This window comes from Vicugna pacos, chromosome 19 (genome assembly GCF_048564905.1).
Source record: "Vicugna pacos chromosome 19, VicPac4, whole genome shotgun sequence".
In the NCBI taxonomy this organism is placed as follows: domain Eukaryota; kingdom Metazoa; phylum Chordata; class Mammalia; order Artiodactyla; family Camelidae; genus Vicugna; species Vicugna pacos.
The window spans coordinates 36,778,322-36,791,542 of NC_133005.1; the positions used below are offsets into that span (position 1 = coordinate 36,778,322).

General features: G+C 39.0%; 1 protein-coding gene across 5 annotated transcripts in view; it reads left to right on the forward strand.

Annotated features, from left to right (window-relative positions):
- Positions 1 to 13,221, forward strand: part of SLC9A8 (solute carrier family 9 member A8) — a 63,804-nt gene that overhangs the window by 5,747 nt on the left and 44,836 nt on the right. For 4 of the 5 annotated variants that reach the window (XM_006206665.4, XM_072944372.1, XM_031687705.2 and 1 more), the window contains one exon: positions 1,612 to 1,692. In XM_006206665.4, coding sequence (XP_006206727.1) covers positions 1,612 to 1,692 — 81 coding nt within the window. Of the gene's footprint in view, positions 1 to 1,611; positions 1,693 to 5,924; positions 5,985 to 13,221 lie in introns of all 5 variants that reach the window. The other variant, XM_072944374.1, reaches the window with a different exon arrangement.

Sequence of the window (13,221 nt, forward strand, 5' to 3'; positions counted from 1 at the left end):
GATAGTTTCCTCTTTTGCTCTTTTTTTGTGTGTGGTCAGTTGATTTTTTTCTTCCTCTCTGTTTTGCTCTTAAAGCTACAAATAGTTGATTGGTTTATGAGAACAAACTTTTTAGTTTTTTCATCCAACTTGGTGCAGGGAAAGACCAGAAACTGATTCAGCTCCCTAGATCTATTTTCAGTCTACTCATGTGCTCATATGCCTGCCTTTTTAGACGGTAGCATGCTCATCGGTCACATGTTGTGCTTATGCATTGAAACTTTTTTCTTGCTCTTAGTATTGAATGTAGGATTTTTCCAACTAGGCTAAATATTTATAATAAAATAACAGCACAGATTGATAGTTTAAAGCACAGAATGAAAGGAGGACAAAGTTTCTATATTTACAGCTGTTTCCTTTCTCTGGCCACCTGGTGCTTTTTGGTGGGACTAAAGATAATCTAATTTGTCCGTGTGGGCTCTGAGGGTGGCCACTTAACAGCCATGCAGATTGTTTAAACATTTCCTTTTACCAAAAAAAAAAAAAAAAAGAACGCATTTATTTTTAGTCCTATCGAGATAATACTTTGACTGATGAGATGGTAGACCACCTAGGTGCCTAATAAAAGAAAAAGACAAGCACACTAACATTTGGGCCTTGAAATTAAATTTAGGAATTACTTTTGTGGAAGTATGATTTTTTCAAGTCCAGAAATACTTACTTCTTTCACATCATTTTACATCCTTTTGTCTCCTTTCTTTTCTTTGACGTCAGCACCTCTGTGAGGAAAGTCAGACGTTATTCTTATTTTGGTGGTTGAGGAATGAGGGCCGCCAGGAGGGAGGTGGTGGGTGCTCAGGATTGGAATCAAACTCAACCCTGCAGTGCCTGCTAGTGACATGACTCTCTAAGCCTCAGTTTTCTCATCTTTAATCAAAGGAGACAGTGGTGATAACAGCTGATTGAGAGGGGGTGTTGAGGGTCAAATGAGATAGTGTTTGGAAAGTACTCAGTGCAGTGCCCGGCTTATGGGGAGCCCTCAACCAGTGGGAGCCCCAGTACCCAGCTGGGGGGCAGGCACACCATCTTTAGGTCTTGAATGTTCTTATCACCAAACCAAAGCATTAACGTTGTCCTTTTTGTAAACCACCCTCACTCCCTTCTGTGTTAAAAGAGAATAACATGGTGGCAAAATACTTCATGCCAACATATATTCTTGCAATTATATTTGCACCAAAGTGATTAATGTCATTTACTTCTTCCTCACCATTTAGAGTTTTCCAGTTGATGATTACTTCAAAAAAGTTAAGAATCATTGCTCAGAATCAGGGAAATTTGAATAATTTTAAATGGTTGTATAAGGTTTAACAGCTTACCAAAAGGGTAGATGTCTGTTGCTCTTTCAGTAGCCAGAAGACAAAATAGTTCAGGCTTGTCAAGAAGTATGGAGAAAATGAAATAAACCCCATGCATCCAGGTTAAGAAATAGGAAATTGAAAAATACAGCTGAGGTTACTATATCATTGCCTGTTGTCCATTTCCTTGGCAACCTCCCAGCAGTAACCGTTGCCTTGAACTTGGTTTTTGTCATTCAAAGTTGGCTGTTTTAACAATGTCTTTTTTTCCCCACAGCTATCTGCATCATATTGGTGCATTTACTGATCCGATACAGATTACATTTTTTGCCAGAGAGTGTTGCTGTTGTTTCTTTAGGTAAGTGCTCATTGGTGATCCTATAATAAAAAGCAGTAACAATACCATTTTTTGAGCGCCTCCAAAGGACCAGGAAGCACAAGAGATTGTGGTACATACCTGAGCTCATTTCGTCTTCACTGCAAGCTGCCGTGAGGGGGTTATGATCCCATTTTACAGATGAAATCATGGGAGCTCCGAGTGGGGTGATGACCTCCTAAAGTTCCCATGGAAGCCCTTCTATCCAGCCTGAAAGCCCTTTCTACTTCTAGAGCTACCTTCAGAGTACATCCAAGGCTTTCATCGGTTTGTTATATTGTAGTTACTTTTACGAGTTTCCACTTGCCTACTGCTGATACTTGATTTTCCCTTATCACTGCTTTATAAGGTAATTTTACATAGTAAGTCATATATGCTTTATAAGTTAATTTTTTTTTTTGCCCTGTAGATCTGGTTTAGTATATTTAGAAGTTCTTTCCCAATATAACAATGGTTTAGGTTGGCTTTGGAAATGACCATTCACATTGTTCATTCTAAGGTCTACTAAGCTGTGCTGACACTCAACTAAGGCAAGTAATTGACACTTAATTCGTAGAATCCCTGAATTTTACAGCCGGAAGAGACTCTCACTTTGCAGTTTAGGACAGAGAAATGGCTCACTTTAATGTCAGAGTCAACTATAAAGTCTTCAGAGAGCATTCCATTCTACTTCACTTACATTTCTCTTTTGTTTCCTGTGGCAAGTAACTATTAAGATAATTAGCCTCTATTTAGATTATGTGAATCAGTGTAATAACAGGTGAGCTCACATGCAAGTTCATTGAAGTGGTTAATGAAGGAAAAAGCAGGGACTTTACTTTTAAGTAAGTATTACAATGAAGACTGAAATGTGGGTAGGGGTGCTTAAGGCATGGTGAATAAGGTTTTATTACGGTCAGCTAAGCTTTCCTCAGCTTAGAATATTGTAGTTGCTAGTTTCCACTTGCATACTGATAAAATTGAATTTTTTTTATCACCACTGATGCTCTATAAGTTAATTTTCTCTGCCTTGGAGATCTGGTTTAGTATATTTAATAATTCTTCCACAATACAACAGTGGTTCAGGTTAGCTCTGCTTGTTCTCCTTCCCTCGTCAACACCTGTTAATTGGGTTCAACCCCTCCTGTATCTTCCCGGGACTTCACTGTACTGCTGAGTGCCAGGGTCCGGCCCATGAGCTTTCACACTGCCATCTCATTTAAGCCCCAGAACCCCTAGATGATGCCATAGTTTAAGGAAGAGGCACCACTGGATAGTACTGATCTTCAGTGAAGAGCTGGAAACCAGTTTTATTCAAAGAATTCCTGTTCTCCATTGAGTGGGCTTTTCAGCTGCACATCCTGGCAGATTCTAACGAACTTAGCTTAACAGGATAGCTTTAGGGCTCTAAGAATAGGAGGATCATTCATTAACATTTCTTTCCTGATATTAGGCATGTTGCAAATAACCTGTATAGCTGACACCTGCTATTCTGGGGCATTCAGTAAAGACTTAAAAAACCACTCCAAGGAAGTCATAGTTTTGTGGTCAGCTGACACAGTTTCTTAAGAATAAAAACTATAAGCACAGGGAACTATATTCAGTTTCCTGTGATGAGCTGTAATGGAAAAGAATCTGAAAAAAAAAAACATATATGTATATGTATGACTGAATTGCTTTGCTATACACCTGAAACTAACATTGTAAATTGACTACACTTCAATAAAAAATAAGAAAAATTTTTTAAAAGAATAAGAACTATAGTTGGTGTATATTTAGGTATTGCACACGTGGAAATTAAAATGATGATTCTCACATTTGGTTGGGAATATCAAGTTCCTCTCTGTCTCGAATGTTTTGAGTTACTGCAGGTCAATAATTACCAGTGCTTGTTAGGACCTACAGCAGGCATTGTTGGGCGCCTCCCCAAGAGCCGTTTTCCCTTTCCTCCTTGAAAACAGAATCCTAGTTTTGATCCAGTGTCTTGCCATAGTGCACTTAAGGAAGGTGGGCCCCTCCAAGTCAAGACTAGTCTTCACTATCATGATAATTGCACTCGCTTTTACCAGTGATGATTTGAGAGAAGTGGAGGCAGCAAGGCAGTGTGAAACCTAGTTCTGGCCAGTGAGACTAAGAGGAAATATGCTGGGGTGGTGAGTTTTGGGAAGTGTTTTCCCCTCTGATAGAAAGAGAAATTGCCCCTTCTCTTGATGCTGTTGTATGGGGATATGATGCTTGGAGCACTGATAGCCATCTTGGAGTCACTGTGGCTCAAAGACAAAAGCCAGGATGCTAAGGCTTGCCAAGGGCACAGATGGGAAACCCGGATTCTTGCTGCACCATTGCTTTGTTGGATTGATAGCCTGGAACTACCTATCTCAGAGCTGCCTGTTTTATGAGATAATAAACATCTATGTTTAAGCCACTTGTAGTCAGGTGTTCTTTTACTTGCAGCTAAAAATAACTGATATGGGACTTTTTCCAAAATCAATTCAAAATGATTAAAAGAAAACAAATTGCAGGGTGAGGGTGGAGTTGCACATCCATTGTCTCATGGAACCAAGAAAGCTATAAGGTGGTGCTAGCTTCAGACTCAGCTGGATCAAGTCTCTCGGACTCAGTTTTTCTCCATTTCTCAACCATGCTTCCCTTTTTTTGGCTTCACTCTCAGGCAGGCTCTCTCCACTTGGTAAGCCTTTACAACTTCAGGCTTACTATCCTTACAGTAGAAGTCACAATGGGAAAGGTGGCCTCCTCTTCTCCCTGGTTCCACTAGAAGTTATAGGATGAACTGACCAAATGCCCCACCCCATCCCAGAGCTGGACGTGGAGTGGAGCAGTGCTGGGGGTCAGCCAAAGCTCTCCGTCCACAAGGTTAATTTTTTCACTGATGTTGCACAAATAACTCTAGCCTGTACAGCCAGGTCTTGGGAGGAGTAATGGAAAGTAAGTCTTGCTTTTTAGTACTTACTTGCTAACTCAGGTGATTGGAATGCTAAGAGCACTTCTATGGGGAGTGCTGGGGTCCAGAAAGTTTTTATTATATTAGAGGACATTTGGTTAGAATTTAGAAATGCTGACAAAGCTATCAAAATAGTTCTGTATTTCATAAAGCTATGTAAATTGAAGGAAAACTTTTTTCTCCTACTGGAGCAAAGTGTAACAAAATACTGAGATAGCCACCGTTTCAAGAATTTCCAACTTTTGTGCCAAAAAAGAATCTAAATGGAGCTGCCAGAGAAAATGGGGTTTTCATTCTCTCAGGGATAAGCCTTCCTAGCCTGCTTCTTCCAGCCAGAAGTTCCTTATTAGCCTGCAGTCATTTAGGGATATTACTGGCCTTTTGTGTGCTAGTTAAGCATTCAGAGTTCCTAAGAAATTATTGGTATACAGAAGGACTGTCTACTCTCTAAAAGCACATTTCCCCCTTCTATTTTATTTTCAAATGAATTTCAATACTTTAGATTCTTCATAAAAACATAGTATCAACAAGAAGTTCTAAAGATATTCCCTTGGCTCTTGTTCAGAACTTTCAGATACTTTGTGTACTTAACGGAATTCTGTAGTTTGGGCCTTTTTTAAAAAAATAAAATAAAATTTTTTACACACTTAAACAGCTACACAGAAAAAGAAAAATCCTTTTCATTGACAACCAGCTTTTTGTCTTGCTTCATTTGTTTCCAAACCATGGGTAGACACACACGTGTTGATAGGATTCCTTGACTTGGTTTGAATTTATATCATTTTTTGTGTTCTTTCCTTTTTACTATTCTTTCCAGGTATTAGTAAAGTTCACATTTATTTTTATTGCCCACATAGCACTGATTCACTATTTATATATTTTGTGCTGAAATTTATAAGGAATGAAAATAAAATACTGCCCACTGTCCTCTACTGTAGATAGCAAAAACAGGACTAGTCACACATCAAGTATGTGAAGTCTGCACACTTTATTGTAGAGACAGGAAAGTCCAGAATGGGGTTACCAATGAAAGTTTGACTACCAAGTGCCAAGGTTTAGCTTGAATACAGCTGATAGTTAGAAAAACTGTGTTTTAACTTGTAACCAGATTTGATTGAATCATCGAGTACATAAGATACGCAAATGTGCTCCTTTGTCATAACCTTAACTGTGTTCGTGCTTTTAGTTGTGTTAACTCCTTGTTTTGACTAAAGGATTGTAATTTGTTGTTGTTGTTGTTTCTAAAGAATAGAGCTGTTTTTTTTTTTTCAAGGCGGGTTTTGAGTGGAAGATGATGAAAAAAATCACTCAGTTCCTGAGTTACTGACTAAAGGTAATTCTAGAAAAAAGATACGGTAATTATATTCTAATCGTGCTAAAGTTCTAAAAAATTGTTTGTTTGTTTTTAAGGAGAATTTAAGGGAGAATCCTAACTCTGTAACAGCTTTCATTACTTTCTAGACTGTTAGAGTCTAGTGCTGATGCAGTTTAAGATGTCACATGAGTAACTCTCCCTGGATCTTAGGTGCTTTGATTTTTATTAGAGAAGAAACAAGCGTTCGTTGTTGTCACTGAGTAGCTGTCTTAGAGGCAGAGGCCAAAATTGGTTGTCAAATTGACAAAATGATCACATTAGACTCTAAGGATTTTCCAGGCTGTTGCATTCCAAGAGTGCTAGCACAGACTTTTAGCCTCTGTGTTTCTAGAAACATCGATCAGAGGTGACAATTTATTATTGGAACATCTTGTTGCTCTTTTGCGGCCTTTAGCTAAATGTGTGCTCTGTGTGTGATAATGCATGCTTTTGCCTTGAGTCTTGCTTTGACTCTCCTAGTGTTATGGTCCTGTTCTCTTGGCTCAGCACTTTATCATCTCTAAGTTGTATTTCATACTTTAATCTTCTAGATAATGCCAGTATAATGAGGTAGACTAAATTTTAAAAGAAGGCTGTTAAAGAATTGCATTCTGAAACTTGCTTTATTTGGGCTGATTTGTGTAAATTTCTTCTTTCACCCCATAAATGTTCTCAGTGGATTAGAAAGGAATAACATTCCACTGAAAAAGTAAGCTACTTTAAAAGCAAAATATACAAGCAGCGTTTCCCCAGAAAACAGACAGACAGACACCTTTGAGGAACTGATTCACATCTTCCTAGCAGGTCTTCTTTCTTTTAGAATACTATTTTTGGAGTATCTATTTTAGTATAGGAAGCAGCATCGAGGACTGGATTTTCAGAACTACCTTATTATAGCGTAGAGCTTGAACTGTAGCTGGACCTTTCTTCTGGACCTCACTCAGAACCATCAGCCTCCCACAAACCAATAAATGGGTTGAGGTGGTTTTCTCAAGGGTGGCATATATTGCCTCCAAAACCTGGAGAAGACCTACCAAGCGCTGTGCTTCTTCATCAGGGTGGACGGTGCAGGCCTTGTCCTTCACTTGGAGGGAATGTCTTGGCGTGCTTCAGACTGCCTGACCCCTGCAAGCTTCCCAGGTGGGCAGGTCCCTGCAAATTTCTATCCTCTGAAGCACTTGTGTCTTACCAAGACTCAGACTTGCCACATCATGCTTTTCATACCAGATTAGTGTGACGTCAGCAGTGGACCAGTGTGTTGTCCTGTGGAATGGCCATGTGTCCTTGGGGCAATATTATGACAGAAAGCAGGAGTTAACATAAGGCACTTCCCTCATTCCATATAATCTGAAGTCACCTGGGAGCTCTATTCCAGCAGGGAGGGGGCCCACTTCTGCAGACCTGGGAACCTGAAGGTGAAAGGTGCTCACGTACATGACACCTCATCCTGAGTCTGAGTCCCACCTCTTCCTTATCAGGACCCTGATAGGGGAAGGCACAGGAGATCTGTCTTGAGTTAACTGAACTTTGTCTGAAGATCCACCACTCCTGCGGGTGAGACCTGTGCCTGAGCCTCAGCTCCAGGAGTGAGGGTCTGTTTCAGGGCCACCCAGAGGGCCCTCTGACTCGCACCCTTTGCTTTAAGTTGGTGATTGGGCCTTCTGTTTTCTCTTTTCAGAGCATGAATGGCACTCAGCAACAAGCGCAATTCCACTTATAATTATTTCTCCCATAACCTCTCTAACACCAGAGATGCTGCATGGGCCACTGCCTCCCCTACCAGTGTCCTGACCCAGCCCCCACGAGTGAAAGTCTTAGCAATGATACTGCTACCCTAGGTGAGGGATTATCAGTATTTTACCTCCAGAGCTGGGGTCCTCCTTGCCAGGCAGTTGCTCAGTGATCCAACTTCAGAACCCCATCCTTCGAGTTTGCTTCCTTATGACCACTCCACTCCTGGAACCAGTGGTCTTTGGTTAGCTCCCCAAAAGCAGAGTCTGAGACAGGGGTTTCGGGACATGTTATTTATTGAAGGGTGCCTTGAGGAATAAATCTATAAGGAAGGGAGTAAACCAGACTAGAGAAAGAGAAAGAGGCAAACGGTGGGTGTGATTTCAGGATAAGTCTAGCGTGGTCTCGGTAGGAGGTCGCTGGGGCAAGAACTCACAACAGTGTCTATCTCTCCTTAAAGCAAAGGGGCTGGACTTCTTTAGCCCCATCGGTTAGTCATTGGCTATGAGCTGGTGTTGGACGGGCATAACTTCCATGATGAGCGTCTTGGCAGCTAAGGGCAGTTGTCTGAAGAAGGGGATAGCTGTGAGCACTTAGCAGCCAATACGCACAGCAGCTCACACAGATGGGCCCAGTCAAGGGGACTGGGCGAGCCTCACAGTGTCTGCCACAGAAGGCAGCTGATAAGCTCTTTACAAAATTAAAAATACCTGTACCCTTGACCCAGCAACCCCTCTTTTGGGAGTTTTGCCGATGGATCCTCTCACACATGTGGAATGATGAATTTATTCAGACGGGAATGGCAGTGATAGCAAAAGCCTAGAAAATACCTGAGTGCCCATTCCTAGGGGAATACACTGCAGCTGTTAACAAAACAAAACAAAAAGTGTGGGGAAGCTCTTTTATGTATTGATATGGAATAGTTTCTAAGAGATAGTGGTAAGTTAAAAAAATATATATCAGAATAGTGTAAACACTGTACTACCATTTGTCTTTAAAATTATTATATATGTACATGCATATGTATATATATGATTTTATTTATTTTACTTTTTAATTTTTATTGAAGTGTAGTCAGTTATAATGTGTCAGTTTCTGGTATACAGCATAATGTCCCTGTCATGCATATATATACATATATTCATTTTCGAATTCTTTTTCACTAAAGGTTATTACAAAATACTGAATATATGTGATTTTAAATGTAGAGACACTCTCAGCAGAAATAGATGTACCTTATAACCAAGAAACTGATAACACTGGTAGCCTCTGGGAAGGAGAAAAGTAAACGAGGGGAGGGAGGCAAGTTTGCACTGCATACTCTCTGGTACCTTTTAAATTTTGTACCATAGGCGTCTGTTACATAATTAAGTAAAAATAAAGTAATTCATTTTAAAAACAATCTTGGACATGCTATTTACCAGTTCAGTGATGCTGGTCATTAGGCTAGGCCCTTATCTGTAAAATGCAGGTGATAATGCCTTCACTTTGTAGAACTGGAAATATTAAACAGAGTAATGCATGGAAGTCACTTAGTATAATGCCTACCTGCTAAGTAATTAATAGCTGTTAGCTGCTGCTATTAATATTATCATTATTTATATTATTATGGTTTATTATCTTGTAGGGTAATTGAGAGAATGAGCTTAATAAGATATATTGTATACATTAGCACAGTGCCTGACACCACACAGTCCATGTGTTTGTGTGTTTCTTTTTAACACAATGCAAATAAATGTGTGTGTGCATATATTTTTTCTTTTACGGAAACTAGGATCATGTTCTACATACTGTTTTTGTAACCTGATTGTTAATACTGAATACTTTTTAAGCATTTTCCTGCAACGTTAATTTTCAGAAAGACTCGTATTTTACAGTGATAATGGTAGACCAGCAGTACACTCTGGGAGAAAGAGGAATGTTAGCAGTCGGAAACAGCAGTGCAGAAGGACTGCAGCAGTGCAGGCTCCCTGGGTCTCAACATCAAGAGGTGGTGGAAGGCACCCGGGAGCCAGCAGTTCACTGTCGCTTGCTGGCCTTGAGCTGTCAGAAAAGCTGTGTAACCCCTCTGAGCCTTCCTACCTGCAGCATTCTCTCGAGCATTAAGAATAATTTAAAGTGACAAATCCTGGGAGAAGGGGCACAACAAATAATTATGAATTGCTCCCAGTGTTTTGAATTAATCCAGTAGTGTCCATAATGAGGTGTGTGCACAAAGATTCGTAGAGAGTAAAAGTAAATATTACAACTAAATGTTTCTATTTAATTTGAATCTCTTTCACAATCTCTATTTTTTGTTTTATTTAAAACACATTAATTAGTACCACTTTTTAATAATAATAATAATAATAATAATAATAATAATAATAATGAAAAGTTTGTAACTTGAAGGTGCATGCTCAAATTCTTTTCACTGATAGGAATATACAAAATTGTGCCTAGGGTATTATTTCCAGCCTGTGTGGTATAAATTAATTTCTCCTATATAGTGGATTAATTTGACCTAAACTTTGAACCTCGATCTCAAAAGGTCAAGGAGTAGTTTGCCAACTTCATGTTATACCATAGTTCAGTCCTTGGACATTTCAAAAGGATTACTCAAGTAATAATAATAATAGTAATAATAATATCACATTGTATTTTACAAAGCTTTCCAGTGCTTCACAAATAATAATACAGAAACAAGCTTAGACAGGAGAATAATCACTGATTCTCAAATGTGACTGCTTCATATGTAGTTGTAAAAGTGTTAATGGTGGTATTAAAGTTTGGTGTATATTTACAAGGGAAAAAGAAAGTTGAGGTTTTCGTAGCACAGAAAAACAGTACCTTTAAAAGTGAAATCTGAAATCATGAAAAAAAATTCAACTTCCCTAGTAATCAGGAATGATTACTGACTGCAGACTGACTGCAAATGCAGATCGAAACTTAAGTACAGTTTCTTGCCCATCATATTGGCAGAAGTGTTAGAGTCCGATGATTTTCCAGGGTTGCTAAGGATGCTTTGGTGCAGTGGTGTAAATCGCCACAGCCAGTTCGGAGGACAGTTTGGCGACATTTTCGGAGATAAAAAATATTCATTCGTTGTCTCTGCATCTGCCCTAGAGAAATACTTTTACGCAAAGAGGCACATACAAGCATGTTCATTGTGGCTGTTAACAGCAGTTGGAGACAGCCTTCTTTGGGGGAACAGTAAAAAAAATTCTGATTTAAAAAAATTTTAAATATAATTCACATACTGTAAACTTTATAATTTTAAAATGTACAATTCAGTGAGTTTTAGTATATTCACAGGGTTGTGCAACCACTGTCTAATTTTAGAGCATTTTTATCACCTCGTAAAGAAAGCCTCTACTCATTAGTAGTCACTCCCATTTTCCCCTTCCCCTTTCACCTGGCAACCACTAACCTTACATTCTGCCTCTAGATTTGTCTGTTCTGGACATTTTGGATAAATGGAACCCATACAATCTGGCTTTTGGAGGCAGGGGTAACTTTTTATTGAGATATAATTCACATAACCATACAAGTTACCCATTTTAAATGTACAGTTCAGTGATTTAGTGTATTCAAAGAGTTGTACAACCACCACAACAATCAATTTTAGAACATTTCATCACCACAAAAAAAAAAAAAAAACCCATACTGTTTAGCTGTCACCCCCGAAACTCTCCTCCCCAGACCTCTGCAACCATTTCTGTCTCTCTAGATTTGCCTGTTCTGAATATTTCATATAAATGGATCATAAAAGATGTCTTTTGTGTCTGGCTTCTTTCACTTAGCATGTTTCAAGATTTAACCACACTGCAGCATATATGAGTACTTCATTCCTTTTTATTGCCAGATAATATTCCATTGTGTGGATATATCACATTTGTTTTATCCATTCATCAATTGATGGACATTTGGGTTGTTTCCACCTTTGGGCTAATACTGCTGTTATGAATGTCCGTACAAGTTTCTGTGTGAACATGTTTTCTGTTCTCTTGGATGGAATTGCTGGGTTGTATGGTGACTCTGTTTCACTTTTTGAGGAATTGCCACACCTTTCCACAACCTTTGTGCCATTTCACATTTCCACCAGCAACATATGAGAGGGTTCCAGTTTCTCTATATCCTTGCCAATACTTATTTTCCATTTTTAAAAAATTATAGCCATATTGGTGGGTGTGAACTGGTATCTCGTGGTTTTGATTTGCATTTCCCTAATGACTAATGATGTTGAGCATCTTTTCTTGTGCTTATTGGCCATTTGTATATCTTCTTTGGAGAAATATCTATTTAATCTGCTGCATCTTTTTGCTTTGCTGTAGAGCTGTTAAAAAGGTATGAGGCAGATCTGTATGTAGTAACCCCTGATCTTAACTCTGAGCAAAATAGCAAATAGTAGAAAGATACATTATAGGACCATAAACTTTGTACAAATACACAGAGATATGTCATGTGTGTACATACACACACACCTTAGTACCGTATGGTTAATATAAATAGGTGAGAGGGTAGAGAAGGGTCTGGTAGAATATTCCCCAAATGTATCAAGGTTGTTGGTTACCTTGGGGCAGGAAAAGAGAAAACCAAGATGGGAGTGGGGGCAGGATCTCAACAAAAGGGACTTTTGTCATATTAATAATATGTTACAAAGTATTCATGAACTATTTGGTTCATAAAAATTTGTATGAAAACTCCTTAACATGTGTACACAATTTAAAAAGATGAGAAAAATGAAGCAAGTAGGAAACACCAACTGGCGAGGAGTTAGAATCAGTGCTTTCATGCCACGTGGCAAGTGAATGCACAATTACTGTTCTGAAAATATGATCATCGACTCCCTTTGTAGCTCAGATCTATTTTGTCTTGTTCTTTTTTCCTCTTTATCAAACTAGTTTTATTGTTGTTTTACTAATATATAACAGTGCAAATAATGGAGGTTCATAAAGTTAAAATTACTTACCTCCTTTCTTCACCTCAAACCCCTTTGTCCCCACAGCAGTTAGTGTTGGTGCAGCTTCTTTTCCGAATAAACTTATGTGTTCTGAAATTTTCTCCTCACTGCACCCAGTAAGGTGTGTTTATTTGGCTTTCTGTTGTTGATGGGGAAAAGCTCCTTCCCCCTACAGGGGAGAGGGAAGTCTTTGTCTTCCCACGTCTGTGACAGTGGTCTTCAGCCTTAGCAGAGATTGTGATTTAGCGGGTCTGGAGTTCTGCTCAGGTGTCTTTATTTTATAAAAAGCTCCCATGGTGATTCTGATGAGTCCACAGGGCTAAGAATCATTTATCTAGTGAGTAACGGAGCAATCATAAATTGGACCCATGATGCTTCTTTGAGAATTATTTTTGGTAGGTTCTTTATGAGAGAGTAATGAGCCTGTCAGCTTTGTGGAAACATGCCTGAACTCAGATGATCTGTTTTGTTCCAGGAATCTCACGGAATTTTTACTTTAGGTTATTTTCAGCACTGGGGCTTTATCATGACTAAATACATAGA